The 19603-nt window shown below is 37.4% G+C and overlaps 1 protein-coding gene across 2 annotated transcripts in view; it reads right to left on the bottom strand.

Annotated features, from left to right (window-relative positions):
- Nucleotides 1-2103: 2103 nt before the first annotated feature.
- Nucleotides 2104-19603, bottom strand: part of PLCZ1 (phospholipase C zeta 1) — a 45345-nt gene continuing 27845 nt past the window's right edge. For both annotated transcript variants that reach the window (XM_066550234.1, XM_066550233.1), the window contains exons 10-13: nucleotides 10445-10617; nucleotides 7268-7400; nucleotides 5576-5725; nucleotides 2104-2186 (exon numbers count right to left, since the gene is read on the bottom strand). In XM_066550234.1, the coding sequence (XP_066406331.1) occupies nucleotides 2104-2186; nucleotides 5576-5725; nucleotides 7268-7400; nucleotides 10445-10617 (539 nt within the window). The remainder of the gene's footprint in view (nucleotides 2187-5575; nucleotides 5726-7267; nucleotides 7401-10444; nucleotides 10618-19603) is intronic.

Below are 19603 nucleotides of genomic sequence, written 5' to 3'. Positions count from 1 at the left end.
ATTAAAAAAATAATATTTGAGTAACAAATCTGCCATTAATTGTGTAATTAACAAATCTGCCATTAGTCTGTAGTCCTGTGGAAGGCCAACAGTACTTCAGTTCTGAAAGGAAAATGAAAAATTGTGTCTTATGGACAAGAACTAAAGATAGCTCTGGTAGGCAAGAAGGTGTCCTCATGGATCTTCACACACATATAATCAGCCCTGGCTTTTTCTAAAATTCTCTGGTTCTCCTCAGAGTACTGTGTTTCCTGAGCTCCCTGCTCCTAGGAGGAACATGGTTCTTTACAAACCAGCCCATGAATTTTTTATCTTCCTTTAGCAGCAGCAGGTTCAAGACTAAGCTAAGGAAAGGTACCAGTGCTAGCATATGATTTTTTATGATTTTAAGAAGTACTTTTTTTTCCTCAAAACTATTTTTTCAGGTAAGAAAATGACAGTGGGCACTAAAGAGGAATAGCCCAATCAGAACCCACTTTTTACAAATTTAAAGGGAAGGTTGCATGTGTAATTTTTCCTGTTCCCTTAAAAAGGTACAATGGTAAAAAATTTTGTTCAATACAAATAAAAAGGTCAATTTCACATCCCCATATCCTAAAAATTAGCATGATCTCTCATATATATTTGACTATTATTCTCACTCAATAATTAATCATAAATTTGAAATTTGTTCCAAGTGACATTAACTGAATTTTAAAAATATCCAAAACTACTCAGCATTTATGAATTGTTTCTAAATAATGAGAGAATAATAGAATCACAGAATGGCTTGGGTTGGAAGGGATCTTAAAGATCATCTCATTCCAACCCCTGCCATTGCCAGAAACACTTTGTAGGTTGCTCAGAGCCCCATCCAACAGGCCTTAGACACGTCCAAGGATGAGGAGTCCACAACTTCTCTGGAAACCTGTGCCACGGCCTCACCACCCCCACAGAAAATAATTTCTTCTTAATATCCAACTAACCTTCTTTCAGTTTAAAACCATCCACCCTTGTCCAATCTATGTGCCCTTCTACTGGAAGGTTCTATAAGGTCTCCCTGGAGCCTTTTCTTCTCTGGGCTGAACAGCTCCAATCCTCTCAACCTTTCTCACAGCTGAGGTGCTCCACACCTCTGACCATTTTCATGACCCTGCTCTGGACTCACCCCAAAAAAATCAACATCTTTCTTGTGTTGGGGGCCCCAGAGCTGAATGCAACATTCCAGTTGGGATCTCCCAAGAGCAGAGGGGGAGGGTAAAATCACCTCCCTCAGTGCTGTTTTTGATAGCAAATGTGAGCTATTTTCCCCTTTTTCAATCAGTGGGAACTTCCCTGGCTTCCCATGACTTCCCAAGTATGATGGATAGCAGCTTAGGCCAGTTCCCTCAGGACCTGTGGATGTATCTCATCAGGTCCCATGTGTGAGAAATGGATCTGTAAAGGATTCTCAAAACCTGACTTGTACATCTCTGTGTGCAAACTCTGAGATAAAGTGCGCTGATTTAGGAAGGCCATGGAATGGAGATGACATTGTTGAGAGAGAGATTGAACTAGAAACAAGTTTCAAAAGATGGCCTTGCAAAAAGACCAGATATTTTGGAGAATTAGAACTGTGAAAGATGCATAGCAGCAAGACCACTTAGGATAAAAAAATAGATGATTTGGGTTAAAAGTATTAGCAGCATTGCGTGGCAAAAGCTAATAGGCTGAAAAACCTTTATAAGGTATTGTAAGCAGGAAATAGGGTGGCTTCTGATAGAATGGCATTGAGTTTTACATCTCATGTCTCACTCTTCTACAAGACTGATAATGGAATAAAATCTTTTAAAACACCTCTCAGTTACCCCATCTCTGTAGAGCTGGGATTTTTCAACACTTGTGCATTTCAAAGCTCCTTAGGTTTTCTCAAACTCAGTCTTCCCCTACAGAAAAATAGCCATATGGCCAAGGACAGTAGGCCTTATCCAGAACATTCCTTCCATCAAAGTCCCACTGGCTTCACAAAATCATTGAGAATGTGCCAGTCTGGAAATCGGGCCGCTGGGCTCTTGGAAAGCCAGAAATGCTACTTTATTGAAGCAGGGGACAATCCCCCAGAACAATTTCTTCTGCAGAACATCACTAATAGAACCAAACATGAGCAAACAGCGATGCAGATTTCAGCCTGGTTCCATATTTGGACATCAGTGGAATGTTACGGTAACCTGGAAATATAATGACACCTTATTAGTGTATTAACCACAAGCACAGATTATAATGGAGTGGTTTTATGATCATCTATGCAGATAAGGCATAATTTATGATTCTCTAAATAGCTCTTTAAAATAAAATGAAATTATACAGCACCTAAACACCATTTGTGCTGTTTCTTCCCATATATATATATATATACATATATATAGTATTTAGATTCTGGTATTTTTAGTGACAGAGTGAAAAACTCCAGTGTTTTTAGCCAAGTGATATTTAAACATGGGCAAAGGTTACAATGTATTACCCAAGGTTAGGTGCTGCACACATTGTTCTGATAGCAAATGAAATCAGCATGTGAAACAGAAGTGAGGGCACCTACAGAACGGTGTTACAGCAGCTGTGCACTGTCCAGCTGAGTCAGAAAAAAAAATGAAGTGTAACATCTTCTGCCATGACATCTTAAAAAGTTGATTTCATATGAGTAATTCACTTTATTAGAGATAAGTCATGCCATCAGAAACAAAGTGTTCTTCTAGCTGGTTGAAGCATTTGGAGAAGCTGTAGTTCTCAATTTCAAACATAATTCACTTACCTGCTTAGAAAACAAAACAATCTCTTCTTTAAGACAAAACAATCTCTTCTTTAAAACCCCAGCCTGTATGGCTTTATATGACTAAATGTCCATTATTTCATAATAATAAACAATGTCACTTTTGATTAAAAAATATTCTGTATTCTATCTATGTATATATAACTCCAGCTATTTCAGTAAGTCTCTGTTTTGTATCAGCATCTGTGTTTTCAAAACTGCAGTTGTCAAAGTCCCTCTTTAGGTGTGTCTGGATGCCTGTGGAGTCTTTGGGGCCCACATTTACCTGGGTTTGGAATTTCTTGTTTCTTTTATACAGGATCATAAAATTGTTTAGGCTTAAAGCCTAAAATTGTTTAGGCTTCACCTTGTGAACCAGAGTGTGGCACTAAGTTCCACATCCAGTTGTTTCTTGAACACCTTCAGGGATGGTGATTCCACCTCCTCTCTGAGAAGCCCTTTCTAGTGCTGAGCAACACTTCCAGTGGCAAAATTCTCCCTGATGTCCAACTGAACCTTCCCTGGCACAGCTTGAGGCCATTTCCCCTTGTTCTGTCATATTACACATAAGTTCCTCTGGTATTTAAGGTTCAGATTCTGGGCAGCAGATATTAAAGCTGGTTTCTGACACTTTTCATTTGAGATCAGTTTTTAAGGCATGCACACAATATGTGGAAGGCTTGGTTGATTTCCTATCCAAAGATATACTTCAAGGACTAAGATTAATTTCGGAAGACTTGTGTGTTTTGTTCTAGCCCCTATCAAGAGAATATTCTACAAAGTGTCCTGAAAGAGGTAAAACTTTTTTTTTAAATTGAAATTGTTCGATTTTGCATTAAATAATTAACTACTGAAGGATTCCATGATAATAGAGGTAATAATTGAGTTCCTGTCCTGTATTAGCATTCTCCATGGCAGATTCATTGGCACAGGGACTGTAACAGAGTACTCCCCTCCTATTTGCCTTTAACCACCCAGGTTGAGAATTTTTCTCAATTTCAGCCCCTCTGAGTATAGCTACATAATCACTACATGGAAAATCAAATTCTGCTACAGCTGGACAGCAAACATTCATCCCCAGTAGAGTCTACAAGTAGTTGGGAGTCTGTTGCTGGGGAAAGGAAGGCAGTATGGATATAGGTTTGAATCCTTTCAAAAGAAAATGCAGAGGAGGGAGGAAATGGCACAACTTTTTCCCACAACCTGACAAAGAAAAAAGATGTAAGCACTGCTCAGCTTTTGGAAGGAACTTGCCCTCAGGGACACCTCAGGGATACAAATCCTGGGGACTGAGGGACAGTCCTGTAGCACAGATTAAAGCAATTTGAGTGCTGAAGACTAAGACTGAAATCCTAGCTCACCCTTCAGCATTTTAGGCAGTTCTTCCCTTGTCTTCTTCTTACCTCTGCAAGAACATTATTTTCCCATTTCGTTGTTTAGAGAACCTGAGTACCTAAAGCAAAACCATTGTTCCAGACCAGGTTTCAGAGGTCTCAATGGCAAGCATTTCAATAAATGCTTGCAATAAATTTTGAAATTATTTATCATTTCACATCATAGAAGCATTTTATTAATGGCCTCTGGGCAACCTGATGGCAAATTACTTTTTTTTAATGTTGTGTTAAGGGGCAATTTGTTTGGCATCAATTATAGTTTTTGTACCTAAACTCATTCCCTAGCATTTTGAATTACTCCACTGGAAATATTTCCTCAAAAATCTACTGCTCTTACTTTTCCAAAATATGAATATCTCATTTGTGACCAAAATTAATCCTTTAGAGACATTAAGCCACACTGAAAATTTGTACCTAAAAAAAGCCTCAATTAATAATTTTACAAGCACTTGTAAGCAGCAGTGCCTGATAATTGAATTTGTCTCAGACATTGTGAATTGGTGGGTTTTCTTTCATTATCCAGAAGTATACAAATAAAAGGAAAGTAAAAGGTTATCAGTGTAAAAATTTATGTTGTAGAAAAACAACTGAGCTCTAAGAGTAATGTCTTTGTTCTTGTATAACTCCTCAACCTCAACTAAGAATCACAAGCAGCTTTATGACTTCCAAACACGAGGGGAAAAAAAAGCCATTTAAAAACCTGTTAAGCTTAATAAAATAGCTCAGTGCCTGTTGCCAGCTCCAGTGTTTTGCCTTCCCATCTTTATTCTCTAATAAAAGCTGTTTGTTTTGTCAGAAATAGCTTTGGAAAGCCAGTGTAGTAAACAGCCATTTTACATAAGCCTTTCTCCTTGGCCTATTGACTACTGTGTCTGCTCTTTATGTTCAGCCTATTCATTACAAAGGCTCCAGGAACTCTACTGGCTTAAAAAAAGAAACTCCAGCAAGAAAAATGCCATCTTTTTCTAATTTATAACCATTGTTCTCCACTCTGAAAAGTTGGAAATAGGTTACCTGAGGGAGTTTTGGTGGTTTGTTTTGTTTTAATTCGGTATTGAGTTTTGAACTTATCTGAGTAGGAATTGCACAAAACTGCTGCCTTCATAGCGTTCTGACTAGTCTCACTTCTTGCAATGAATTAAAATACCACCTGAGCAGTTTCCATCTAGAATGGGAATACTGCAGTGGGGATAATCACCTGTCATTAATACTGCTTTGATTTCAACATCATGGATTTGCATCCAGAGAATACAATTAGTTCAAAAAACAGAGAGTGCCATGTATTCATTTAGTTACACAGTCTCCCTCTAGAAAACAGGCATGATGCTGTACTCTCTCAATGCTACAGTGAAAAGCAAAGCTTGGAATGTTGCAGATTTTTTTAAGCTGTTATAGATGGTTCACATAAAAGTATTACCTGTATTCAGGCACATCACAGGTAAAGTGTATTGGCCAAGGAACTCCTTGTTGACCAGAGACACCTCATCCTCCACACAGAAGCGTATCATTGCTAGCTCTGGAACTTGGATGTTGAAAGAGAAGGTTTCATTCCATTTAGGGCACAAAGCTAAGGAAAAGAGAAAAGAAACAGGATTCAAATGTGATTTCTTTGTTTTTTTCTACTCAGTAACGGAATTATTGCACCTGCTATCACTAGTCTGAACTGGTAAAGAGTCATTCTTTTTCCCTAGATATCTGTGCCCATTTAAATAAATAACCAGACTCCCACTGACTGTGGAGGTGCAAAAGCCTAAGGCAGTTGGTGTCATCCCTTAAAAGAGAGCAAAATTGGCCAAGGATAGCCAAGTTAAGAACTTCTGCTCAACCTAAATTTTCCTATAGCCGTACCAGTTTCATGCTTTTGCCAAAGCTTCTCCTTTCATAGTGAATAAATAAATTCAGGTAGTAAAACACTCACTTGACTAGAAAGACAAAAAAATAATGTGGAACAGAAAGGGTTACTTTGTCTTTAGCAATGTTTGTACAGAGAAAAGAAATTCATGGGCTGATTTAAAACAGCAGCCCTCAAAAAAAAAAAAAAAAAAGAAAAAGGAAGAATAGAAGACAGAGGTACAGAAAAAGGGAGATCAGAGGGAAGTTGTAGTCTGAGACATCAAGAAGATCTATATTATACAGATAAGGGAGTGCTCAAAGACAGCAACAAAGAGTACACAGTTCACCTGTCAAGCAATTAAGGGATTACTCCTACTAGAAACTTCAAATGAGACAAGTGATGAAGTTACAGCAATTGCTTAAGAAAAAGGTCTAAATTTACCAATTTGTCTATTGGTTTAGGCTGGGATAAGATTAATTTTCTTCATATCAACCCCTATGGTGCTGCATTTTGGATTTTTAACCCAAACAGTGCTGATTACACACCAGTTTGAGCTGTTGCTGAGCAGGGCTCACACAGTGTTGAGATTTCTGTCTTTCTCACTGTGCAAAGCAGCCTCCACATCCCAGTGAGGGGGCTGGGGGTAGCCAGGAAACTGGGAGGAGACACAGGTGGGACAGCTGACGCCAGCTCAGCAAAGGGATGTTCCTTAGCAAGGGTGGCATGCTCACAGCTGGGGAAAGGAGGAAGGGAGGGCATTCAGTGTCTGTCTTCCCAAGTAACACAAAGCTCCATAATGAAGCCTTGTTTCCCTGGGAATGGCTCTACCCCTGCCTGCCCATGGGAAGTGGTGAATGAATTCCTTATTATGCTTTCCTTGTGTGTAAAGCAGCTTTTACTTTACATATTAAACTGTCTTCTCAACCCATGGGTTTTCTCATTTTGGCCCTTCCAGCCCTCTTCCCATCCACCTGGGGGAGAGCAGGCAATCAGCTCTGTGGGGCTGAGCTGCTGTCCAGGATGAGCCCACAGAAGTGTGCAAAAAAAATTCCATCTTCTTTAGAAAGGGAGAGTGTTCTCAGCTAGGAGTTTGTGCTTCCTTAACCTACCAGTCTAGAAAAATGGCACTCAGCATGAATTTCTGCTATAGATTTTGTGCCAGGAGATCCTAGTCTAGAGAGAAATAATTGCATTTTCTATAACAATTCCTTTGTGATTCCTTATAAAATGTTGTTGTGCTTTGTTCACAGCCAAGAGAATCAGACTGCTGCTCACCATTGCTTTTTACAACACTAGATCTCTTTTTGGCTTGATCCTCTGGCACACCATAGATTTCTATCTGCACCGTGGGGTCAGCTTTGTTGGTCTTTGACATGGCACTGGGTGGTAACTGATGGCCACTGATCAGCTGGAAAATTAAAGTTATATTGAAATAACTGTAAGAATGAACTATTCACAGCCATATAGTAGCGATAAGAGAAATAACTTTCATAAGAAATTATTTTAAGTATATACCAGACATAAACTGGTGTATTAAAGACGTATTAAATACAATGGAATCAAGAATATGGATTTCGTCTAATTTAAGTTGTTGATAATTTTTTAGGAATATTGTGGTATATATTTATATAATATATATTAGGATATATAAATATATATATATATATAGATATATATTTATATATTTAGGAACATTTTTAATTAGATCAGATTGCTCCAAGCCCAGTCCAAACTGACCTTGAATAGTTATAGGGATGGGACATATACAACCTCTCTGGGCTGCCTGTGCCAGTGTTTCACCACCCTCTTTACAAATAAATAAATATATAAATAATTAAATATATAAATAGATAAATATATGTGTGAATAATAAATATATAATATATATGTCACTAACTATGTGTGTATATATACACACACACACACAAACACACACACACACACATATATATATATATATAACTGATACCATATTTTAAACAATAATTTTCAGTGGTTTTTTACTCAGTAGCTGCACATAAAAATTCTATATTTTGTTACCATGCAAAATAATAACATTGGAGGAATCAGTCTACAGTGATTTTCACATAAATGAGCTCATGAATTCCAGTCTGTGGGGAGTGGATCAGCATCAAGACCCACGGTGACATCTGCATTGTGCTACAGGGTGTGTAGCAGACTCCCTCACCTGTGCCTCATGTCTTACACAGTAACACAGAAATTCCTCATTTAGTGAGCTTCCTGATGTTTTTCTCCTTAATTTAGTTAGCTACCTGGAAATTTTGTCTCAGACTGCCCTGTAATCTGGCACCCAGCCTAAGAAAGGACTTCTGAAAGTCACAACATTGTCTGCTTTCTATCTATATTTCAGGACACCTAGGAAAGAGTAAACATCTGTGCAGTAATCAGCTTTTTAGAAATCAGTGTATGAAATGTCTTGAGAGATATATACAAGCCTGCAAACACAGCTGCAAGATATGACCCCTGATCCTGGTCTCAGGACTAAGCATCATAAGAGTTTCTTATTCCCCTGTCAACCACCCAAACAATCAAAACCCACCAATTCCACCTTTTGCTTAGGTATTTTCTGTAACACCTTGTTCAAAGAGAAGGTCTAGTCTGAAATATTGAAGAGCAGAGCCTTGGCAAACACTGATGTCCTTTCTTCCTAGGGAATAGCTACAGCCTTCACCAGGAAGCTTTGCAATCCCTGATGGGCTGCCCACTGAGAACCTGGGAGATTCCTTGCCATGTCCTGAATGCTTTTGCCAAGGCCTGCATGAGCCATTGCTAGAGCCAAAGTTTCCCCTGGAGTGGGAAAAGAGTGAGTTCTTTTGAGCACACTAGGACACAAATACTACATAAATCCAATCCATGTTTGAGATCCAAGGTGATGCAGAGACATAAAAATTGTTAGGCTGAAAAGACTCTTTATGAAGCACCTTGAATATCTCTATTTGTACTTCAAAAGCTCCATGCCTCTTGATAGGAATTGTGGCACATCAGATTGAGGATAATGAATTCAGTAAAATCAGGCCCTATGTGACTTTTCTGTTCTTTATTCACTCATTCTGAGAGATTTGCCCCCTAGATGTTTTATATCTTTGCTTTCAGTTAAGTCATTTGTCCATTCATCCAGTTAGTAACTTTTCCAGCAGAAGCTGCTTTTCCTTTGACTCCTGCTCCCAATTCCTTTTGTCTTCACCCACCATTTCCTGGTTTTTGCTGCTGAGAATGAATGGGGCTCTCTGTGCCCTTCATTGCCTCAGCCAGTGGGATGCCACTGCTCCTCTACCAGCCTGTAGTCTCAGTCTGAAGTCCTCAGTCTAAAACACTGCCTTTCTCTTCTCCAGCTCCTTCCAAGCTCAGACACTTCTTTTGCATTGACAATGATTTTTTTCTGTCTCCTGCATTACAATTCAGGGTTTCTCCTCATCCTAATTCCAGCTTCATCCAAATTAGGGCTACAATAAATGATGTATTTGCCTGGCTGCCTGAAATCATCCAGCAATGTCTTTTCACAATTGGTATGCTCCCTGTCAGGACACTAAAATGTTCTTGATTAGGTGCGTGCATTATGTAAGTATTTTATAATTGTCACTAACTATTGTTTTATCTCCACTATTTATTAGTCTGAAAGAAACAAAATAGCAATTACACACTAATTATATGCTAATTAAATAGCATTTATGCCAGTGGTATTCTGTGTATTCAGAAATATTACTTTTTCATTGGGAAAAGGGAGTTTTCTAATCAGTGAACAATTATAACAAATCTACTTTATCTCAAAAAAAAAGGGCTTTTCTAACTATTTATTTGTAAATGACATGTATTTCTAGTATTTTTGGGACGTAAATCACATTATAATTTGGGAGAAGTAGAAATAATTCAAAGACTTATTAATTCATCCCTCCTTTCACTTATTTATCCCATTTTAGGATTATAAATAGCCTTTAATATATGCATAGGAAGATAATGAGACTTAAAAGAAGCCTAAAGCTTCCTATCTTATCTTTAAAAAATTTCCATTTCTCAATTAGCATTATAATAGTACACGTGATATTATTGATATTGAAAGAAATAACACCCAAAGTGCACATTTGATTTCTGTGTTTTCAGCTCAGTTTCCACAAGCACAATTAACTGGTCCATTTGTCAGCTCCATTATTCATATTTCTTTATACAGCATCCTGAAAAATCATGTATTTTTAGAGAGTCTTAGAGGCTCTGAACTCTTACATATTTTTAGCAAACATAAGTGAGCTACAGATTGGAAAGCACCCAAGCAGCAGTTGATACTAAATGAGAGTTTTACCTTTCTTGTTGAAAATATTAATTCCCAACAAACAGGAATGAGAATAAAATGGGAAAAAAAAATAGATATTGCATCTAAACTAGATAACATTTGTTTTCCCATTTTTATAGAACAAAGCAACCCTTCAGTAATCTTACCCTTATTGACAGAGACATTGGTCTGCTGTGTGCTCCCACATTTCGGGGTGTAAATGTGGTATTGAGATCCCTCAAGAATGCAGGTTTCAGCACATAGCCACAACCACCATTGTCCAGGAATTTTCCAACTTGCAATTCCAAGTATGGGCCTGGTGTTTGGAAGTTTAAGGCCACTGGAAAATGAGATCAATATTGATTTTAGTGAATTAGGTTTGATAACATTTTATAAAACAAATATTTTTTAAAAAAGCAAATGAGCTTAAGGTATCTATATCTCTCAATTCATGTGTAAGATCCTGCTATTTCCCTTAAATTAAGTGATACTCAATTGCTGGAATCTGAAATGTAAGGAATTCTCAGAACTTTGGGCCTCTAAGCCAAAGCTTAGAATTAAAGATTCAATTTGAGACCTTGGAAAAATTTTCCAAATTTAAGTTCTAGAAGGGAGAATGTGGATTTATAGTTTAAAGCAGAAACACATCAAATTAAGAAGAAGAAAGTTTAGAGTTTTAGAGTTTAAGATATAGAAAAAATAAAAGTAGTTACAGAGGTAAACCAGGAGTTTAGAATACAGTACTGTAAGTTTATATGTCATAATATGATCGGCTGAGAAAGCTTCCAGCTTACACTGTAACATGAGTCCATAAGATGAAATATTTAAGGATTAGGTCAAAAACATAAATATCTTTATTAACAGTGCTTTATTAATCAATAAATCCTTAAAAGGTCTTATAACTAGGAGTCTTGTAACCTTCTAAACCATAAAGATGTGAGCTGAACTCACCCTTCCTATTTACATAGATGATAAGAACAATAAATCATATCAAAACAACTCAGAAATCCCATCTCTAACTCATTCAAAATCCCTTCAAAAATCCCCATACTCATACACCCATAATTATTTGTGCACAAAAGCAGTGCACTATTTAGAACTGCATCCCATTTTAAGAATTACCCTATAGATATTTTTACATTGCTCTGTTTTCCCTTTGCTTTCTTAGACCTTGGAGAATATGAAATGAGAGATCCTTTTTCTCCCTAAGAACTGAATTCACATCCTAGTTTCTCTAGAGCAGCAAGACCCTGCACTCCAAAGCTGCTAACAAAGTTCTGGTGCAGAAGTCAAAACCACAGGATTGTATCCAACCTTAGTTATGGTGCAGAACTAATCACAAAAACATCTCACCCAGAAGATTAAGAAGCTTTAGTTTACTGTTAGAACACCCAGTGAAAATGCAATATAAGTTTATAGAACTAGAACCAATTTAAAAAGTGTTCTTAAATTTATGTGAGCACACATTCTCCAGGAGTTAAATCCTCCAGTACTGGTGATTATTGCAAGAATACGCCTGACAGATTTTCCTTTCCTTGGCAGTTCAAAACATTTTTGGTATGCTGCAGCACCAATAACAAAATATCACATTTCTCATCAACAGGATATTGTAATTCATGAGATAAAGCCAACACTGAAATAAACCTGTTTAATGAAATTTTCCCTTATTCCAGTACATTGGAGCTTCCTGTCACGTTCAAAATAGAAAATGCAGAAGTCAAATCAGCAGTGAATGATGGCATTATGAACCTGTGACATGTGTTAAACAGACAATGATAAGAAGTCATTTACTTAAACTGGTGGTTTGGTAGGAATGAAAAAAGAAGACTTTAAGCAGTTCAAGTGACTCCTCATAATAATTCATGAAGAGGACATTATTACCTGTTCCTATGAGATAATATGAATGTATTGAATGAACATTTGACATAATGCAAAAATCCTATCGCAGGTGGAAAACACACAGAATTGTTTTAATGCAAAAATTATTTGTTCCTTCACTGCTTTGATGATCCTTTTAAAATGTTCTGTAGCAAATAACACAAATAGGAACAAAGCAGCTGGTACAATGGACCTGATATTTGCACTACGCATGTTTTTTGGTGGGGTTACTTCTGAAGAGCTTGGGCCTGGCTCCATAGTCTCAAAACCAATTAATGGGTGGAATATATGACGTGCTCCCAGAGTGCATAATCTGTTTAAACTGACAGGAATCCCATCTGTGCTAGCTAAGATTGCTCTGCATCATGAACCAATATGCAGCAAGTAGGAGCAACTGGAAACCGTGTCTAGAAAAACCCCAAACAAAAAAAAAAACTTGAAACAGCAAAACACAACATGCAGTCCTGCTTGGAACTAGTGTTAATGTAGATGAAGACATGATTTTATATTAATATACACAGGAAATCTGTTTTACCTTTAACAACAGAAATCAAACTTCACAATGTTCGTATTACCCTTTGCACATCATTGCTTTTTTTAAACAGGGTAAGTATTTTCTTGGTATGGTTTTGATATTAGTTCACAATTTGCTTTTTATGATCAGAACATCATCCAGAAACAGCCCCAGATTTGGTGCTCTATGATGCTTGTCATATTTCAATACACTGAATCAAGTTGTGCAGAGGATGCTACAAGAGCAGCAACCCTGAGGCCCCTGGAAATCTGAACCACAGATAACCCAGGACCTCTCAGTCCTCAGGTGATTCCTGGGCCACACTTTCAGAATATGTGGGTTTAAAAGTGCAACTGAAATTAGGCAGACATTGAACAGTCAGCTTCAAATAGCAGCTTCCACATGATGAACCAAATTACATGATTGCACATAATGAGACTACTGCTAAATTTACCAAGCTTTATAGGCGACTAAGCAGGAAAATCTGATGTAACAACAGCAACAAGCAAATGAGAATACTTTATATTTTATCATATTAGGAAAATTACTTTTGCAACACAAGTGAAGGGCAATGTTATTATGGGTTCATATCTTCAAACATCAGCACTGTGTTTTCATTAATTTAATTTGACCTTAGAACAAGTTAAAAAACATATGGAACAGTAGTCTTAGTTTACCTGCTGGTTTCTTTGTGTTGCAAGATTTAAGGTGATTAAGCAAATGTGAGATTTTGTGTCATATTCTCTGAGATGCAAACCTCTACTAAAACTGTTCAGAGGGTTCATAGCTGCTTGGGGCCTCCCAGGGCACTGCTTTATGGTGCATTGATGCACAGTTTTTCTTTTTAATCAGGTGCAGTTATAGCCCTAACACTTCTTGAGAAATGGCAATGATCATAAACCAAAAGCTATGCCTAGCAGCATGGGCTGAGCAACATCTTTCTGCAAACAACCCTGAATTTCTACCCAGTGTTTCATTTTAGCTTTGCTGAATTCAAGAGCAGAACTGTCAATAACATCCTTTGTAGTGTTGTTTTATGAAACAGTATAAATTTAATGCATGTATGAAGAGAGATTAAAACTGACAGTTTCTTTGGAAAGAAGCCTAAATGAGCTTGTAGGGAAACCATCTGAGCAGTACATAATCTTGATGCATGGTTTTGTTGGGGAAGTAAAGGCATCTGAAGTTTAACACTGTGTACATTAAACTTTTTCTTTAGTCCTTTCATTAAGCACCAAAAGCCTTTTAATATTGACTCCAAATCAAAGCAGAACAGCAAAACCTGAGCCTGAGGAACAACCTGAGCAAAGGAATTCCTCCGTGTGATTCCTGCACCTGAAATGGATTCAAATATTCCTAGAACCACGAGGTTAAGTCCCCTTCAGACCAGAATATTCCATACTCAAATCATCTTGCAAAGCACCAATGCTGCCATGGTTGTGCCAGTAAGTCTCAGGGGTAAATAACCTCATATAGCAAATAACTTATATAGTAAATAACTTATATAACTTCATATAGCAAATGGAAGGTAGGAAATAGCCCAGCTCCAAAAAAGATGAGCCATTCCATAATACACAGAGCAATACTATTTTTGACCCCAAATCTCTGTATCACAAACAGTTAACTGAAGTCAGTCCCACAACCAAGAACAGAGCTAAAGACTTTCTAAATATTCCTATACAGCACCTTCCATAAGCACCACCATTCAAGACATAATTGATTTATAGACTAAAAGCAAAAGCTTTTTAAAACCAAAATGAGCACTGTGACTATGATTTGAAGGCAGTTGATGAAAACTGCACATCTTGTCTGTTATCCCGCCTCTTATTAATATTCCTAGTGGGACTTTTAAATTGTAATTTTTTATTTTTTGTTCTTTGCTTCCTGGTTCTATTAGCTATATTGCAACCATAAGGTTTAATGTATTTCCCCATTCAAATGGGAAGATTTTAAAATGGATAAGGGCACATTTATCACCAATTTTACTTAAAATGAGTTACTTAATTGCATTTTATGCCATTTAAAATGCATCTCAAAGTGTATGAATTTTATGTCATTTCAAAAAATACCATATGCAAAAAGCACTCAGTGCTTCCTATCTCAATGATTCACCTCACTCATTTGAATCTAAAGAGATTTAATAGATCACACTTTTATCAGCCTTGTTGCCTTCCTCTCAGCTCTTTCCGATTGTCTGTGTTCTTAAAGTGGGCCACTCACAATGAATGCAACAAAAAAATCTATGCCTTAGATATTCCAAATCTGAACTGAATTGCACACAGCCTGGGAAATCCTATTGAAAGCAGGCCTGTATCCCAAAGCTCTGGAGTGCTGCCATTGGCCATGAGATGATCAATGTGCTTGGATTTGAGGACACTGCTTTCATTCCACATCAGCACTCCGGGCTGGGCATGGACTGTCTAGGCTTTCTTCTCACATGCAGGTCACAGCTGCACTCAATCCATCACTGCCTAAATTTACAGAAATATCTCACAAGTCCAAGAAAGATGGAACAAGACTATTTACAAGGGCATGACAGGACAAGGGGGAATGGCTTCAAGGTGAAAGAGTAAACCTGTGAATAGGTGAGACCCCACACAAACTTTATGAACAAGGACTTTGGTCTACCGGACCAAATATAAAGAAAAAAAAACATTTTTTCCTACCGGGAAAAAAAAAAAAAAGTATGCAATGATTGAATCCCTTACAACAGAGCAATCTTTCATGGACAGTATAAATTTTGGCATACAAAGTCTCACCTCTCTTCCTGGCAAAAAAAAAATCAGTCAAACTGTTGGTTTTTTCCCTCCCCTAATAGACTTCAAATTTTATTAAGCTTAATGATAATTCCTGGCTTTATTTTTCACCTACACATTTTGAAATGTTTTTTTATTCTATGGAAACTTGATTTATGAATGACTTACAATGTGAGGGAAGAAGAGGGACTGCTCTTCTGAGAACTGAATAAATGCAGAACAGTGACATAATATGCTTATAATGTCTTTTCTGTATTGTCTTTGGGCCAATTTAATACTGTGGCTCCAAAGATACTGTCAAAAGAAATGTGAAGAATTCAGTCATACACTTCATAATTGCTGACATTGTTCTTACTTAATTACAAGTGGTTCTACTGGAAAAAAAGATGTCAGATGATTGAGTCATCCATTGTCCCAGTATATCTGCAAAGGGTTTAAGTAGGGATCCTCTCTTGTGAGGTTCTCATGGCAAAAGTACCTAAAACATTTCTGATAAATTATCAGGTCTAAAAATCTAAATTGATTTTTGCTATTTAATTAATGTATCAGTCTGAAAGTCACACTTTAGTGTAAGGCTGAGCATCTTTTGGCTGTCATTTGACCAATTTTACACCTGAAAATTTTCCAAAATTTTTAAAATTTATTTAACTTGTGGTTCTTGGCAGTGATAATATTCACTGTTAAATATTCACTATTTAACAGTGAATATTACCAACTTCCCTTTCCTGTTTTAGTCTGAATCACTGACAGATTTTAGAGCAAGGTCTGCAAGGACTTCAGAAACAATTGTGTTCCTGCAATTTTTTTCCCTCATCCTCTTTTAAAATTTATTAGACTTCACATAAATTATTTACTGTTCTATTGGTTGTCTGCAGTGAAGACAGCTGTAAAAACTGATAAAATGGAATTTCAATGTTTCTTTGCTTTTAAGTCAAATCCCAGTATCTATTCCACACACCAAAAACTGCCTAAAAAGAAGCAGGCTATAGAGTAGCCCAAGAGCTTTTTCATAAACCTGGCAGCAGACACATTTCTGCAGAAGAAACATGAAACCTTCATCCAAAACAGCTCCTGGCCTTTGGAACCATTCCAAAGTAAAGCTTTGAGTGCATTTGGGGAGCTTCATATGTAGAATCATATTGCCCCACCTATCTTGTAGATGTCTACACTTGAATTAGCTGCACCACTTCCCTCTTAGTGAGGATCAAATCAATGAAGTTCAAGGGACAACATGAAAAAAAAAATATTCCTCTAGTTTTCACTTCCCAAGGAGGCATTTTTGGGCTATTAAAGCCAATAGAAGACAGCAATAATATAGTTATTGACACAGCACCCAAGCAGGGTCAGATTTGAGCCATTTTGATTTGCACAGGTATGGCATACCAAAATTAGTTAGTTTCTTTTCCCTTGGTTGCTTCAGAGATTAAAATCAGAACTGGTTAGAGAACTCTTTATCCCTCCTCTTTTCATATTTTGTCATGTTATTGCACACAAAATTGAGCCACAAAACAGATGTGACAAAATTGCCAAGCTGCATTTCACTGTTACAGGCCAAGAAAAAACCTACAGTAAGAAAAAAACCCACATCCAAGTACAACTTTCACAGCAGCATATAAATTTTATGCACACTCTAAAAAGCACATATGGGATCTTCTGAAACAAAATCCTGTACCTGCCATACTGTGGCTTTCTCCTGTAACTTATCACATGTTTTGGTCATTCCTGCAGAGTGCTTTGATACATTTATAACATTTCCTACTGCATGGAAATGCCATATTCAAAAGGATATTTAAGTCTTTTTTTGTCTTTTTTTTTTCACTGAGGCTCTCTTTTGTTTCAGATTTTTTGTTGTTTTTCTCAGTTGATATAAAACAACTGCTATCAGTTTATTTAAATAACTGTCCTGAATTTTCTTTTCCTGCATAAATCTTTCCATTTCATTTTATTTACTAAAGAGAAAGGAGACATGGATACACCAAACTAGTTCTTTCCAGTGCCTCACTGCAGCTGTATGCAGAAGGCATACTAATTTTCACAGACTATGAAAAGTGGGGGTTTTTTTCCACAAAACCTCCTGTTCTTATGAGTCTCCATTTTCAGAGAACAGACAGGGAGTGCACAGCGATATCCAAAAGCTATTTTGTGGAAACTCTGTACTTTTCAGTGAGGTTTTAACTTGCCTTCCTCTGGAAATTAGGTTTACACAATTACATGTCCCATCCTCAGCCCCAACAAATCTTGAGCCTGTTGGACCATTTCATCCTGCTTTAGCTGAGTGCCAGCCTGCTCTGAGTTAATACATTCCAAGCAATTTAGAGAAAATTGCTGGCAAGGTACAGGAGAGAGACTGTTTTGGGTCCATCACGAAAGGGAAGTGAAGGAATAACTCAATTCTCATCATTACAAGATGCAGAGGCCTGGCAGGCAGTATTATACGTTAGGTTTGAACAAAACCTAATATACTTTCTTTGCCCAGCCAGAAAAAGTTATGGATGTTAAAGGAACTTGAAGGCAAACTCGCAGGTGTGGGGAGGAGAAGGGAGGTAAGAAGGGGAATAAGTGGCATAGGGGAAACCTAAGAGTCCTTTGAAGAGTTTTAGGGAAGTGGTAGAAGGGATCTGGAGGGTTCACTTTTGTTCATGAGGTGTAAAATACAAAGGCAGGGTGTGTAAAGAACACACAAAAAGTGTGGGAATTATAGAGAAATGGGACAGACATAAAAAATCAAAACTCTGTGTTATCAGTGGAAGGACATCAGCAGAATGTTCACTTTGGGAGTTGCATTGTGAAGAGCAACTGTAGTTCTGCCAAACACTTATCTGATGCAGATTAGGGAATTAAGAATAGAACTAACATAGCTTGGAAATTATACATGTGGAGAATTGTTTTTAATCAGACTATTCCCATGTGAAAAATGGAGGGGTTTTTAAGTGAAGATGCAAATGAAGTGACCAAGAGGGCAGATCTAACCACTTCCTGCATATTTTTCATTCTTCCAGGAAAGGGCTCAAACCCAGACCTATGCACCAAAAGTCATATGTTTTGCATACTAATGTTTAGAATGACTTCTCATTAAAGTATACTCTGAGTAAACAATCAGTGTAGTGATTTTGAAAGACTTCAGCCCTGTCTATGATCTATCAAATTGATATTCTTTCAAAGATAAGTGTGGAGATTTACAGGCCAGAAAGAAAACTAGTAAATTGCAGTATGATAAGACTGGGAGATTAATTCAATTTTAAATTAAGGACCTCTGGCTAGTGCTTCCTCTAAGCATGAAACAAACTTACTAGTTTTTAATGGCAATATGGAGTGTAGATAGCATACAGAGAGAGCAGCACGCCAGTCAATAATCCAGAAATTACACTAAGTGTGGATGAACCACAAGGACAGAACATAATCAAACCAATTTCACACAGTGTGGTAATGAGAAGATACTTAGATAGTCCAGCCCAAGTCCAAATCTGTACTGCAAATAAGCATTTATAAGGTCACAGAAACAAGTAAAATTTATACTAAATAGTAATTTTTTTAGTCCTTGTGGAGTTATGTAAAAATCTACCCCAATATACCAGTCAGGATGGAGAAGGTAACTTGTCACAGAAGATATATGGGGAGCTGAGAAAGGAAACAAGTGGGAAAGGCAGCCTGGAACAAGGGTGACATAAGCTCCAGGGCCCTGCAGGCAGACTGAAAGCTGTGCCTGTCCTTGGATGAGTGTATATTTTAACATAACAAGGTGAATCCAAACCTTTCACCTCAAAACCAGGAGCCTACAGCAAAGTGCCCTGCTCACCCCACAGCCTCCCTCAGGTGCCCTTGGCCAAAACTCAAAGACAGGATATATTTGTGGATACAAAAAAACCCCAACTATTCTGCTCTATTTTACCTAGGGCTGAAGAAGATGTAGCAGGCAACATAGAAAAATATTCTGTAATGAGAATCTTTCAAACTGAAGAACAAACAGATGAAGGTAAAATTGTCTCTAAGGCCATTAAAAAGGACAAAATGCTTACAGGTAAGAGGTTTTTCAAAGCCTGCTGGGTACAGAAGTCATGCCATGCTTATCTTTAACAAATTCGAAGTAATAACTTGCAATGAAGAGAAGCAGAAGTAATTTTTATTTTGTTGCTCAGGAAACTAATATGTATTGCAGTGGGAATTAAGATGCTAAATGT

Source organism: Molothrus aeneus, chromosome 5 (assembly GCF_037042795.1).
Source record: "Molothrus aeneus isolate 106 chromosome 5, BPBGC_Maene_1.0, whole genome shotgun sequence".
In the NCBI taxonomy this organism is placed as follows: domain Eukaryota; kingdom Metazoa; phylum Chordata; class Aves; order Passeriformes; family Icteridae; genus Molothrus; species Molothrus aeneus.
This window is presented reverse-complemented; position numbering and strand designations above follow the sequence as displayed.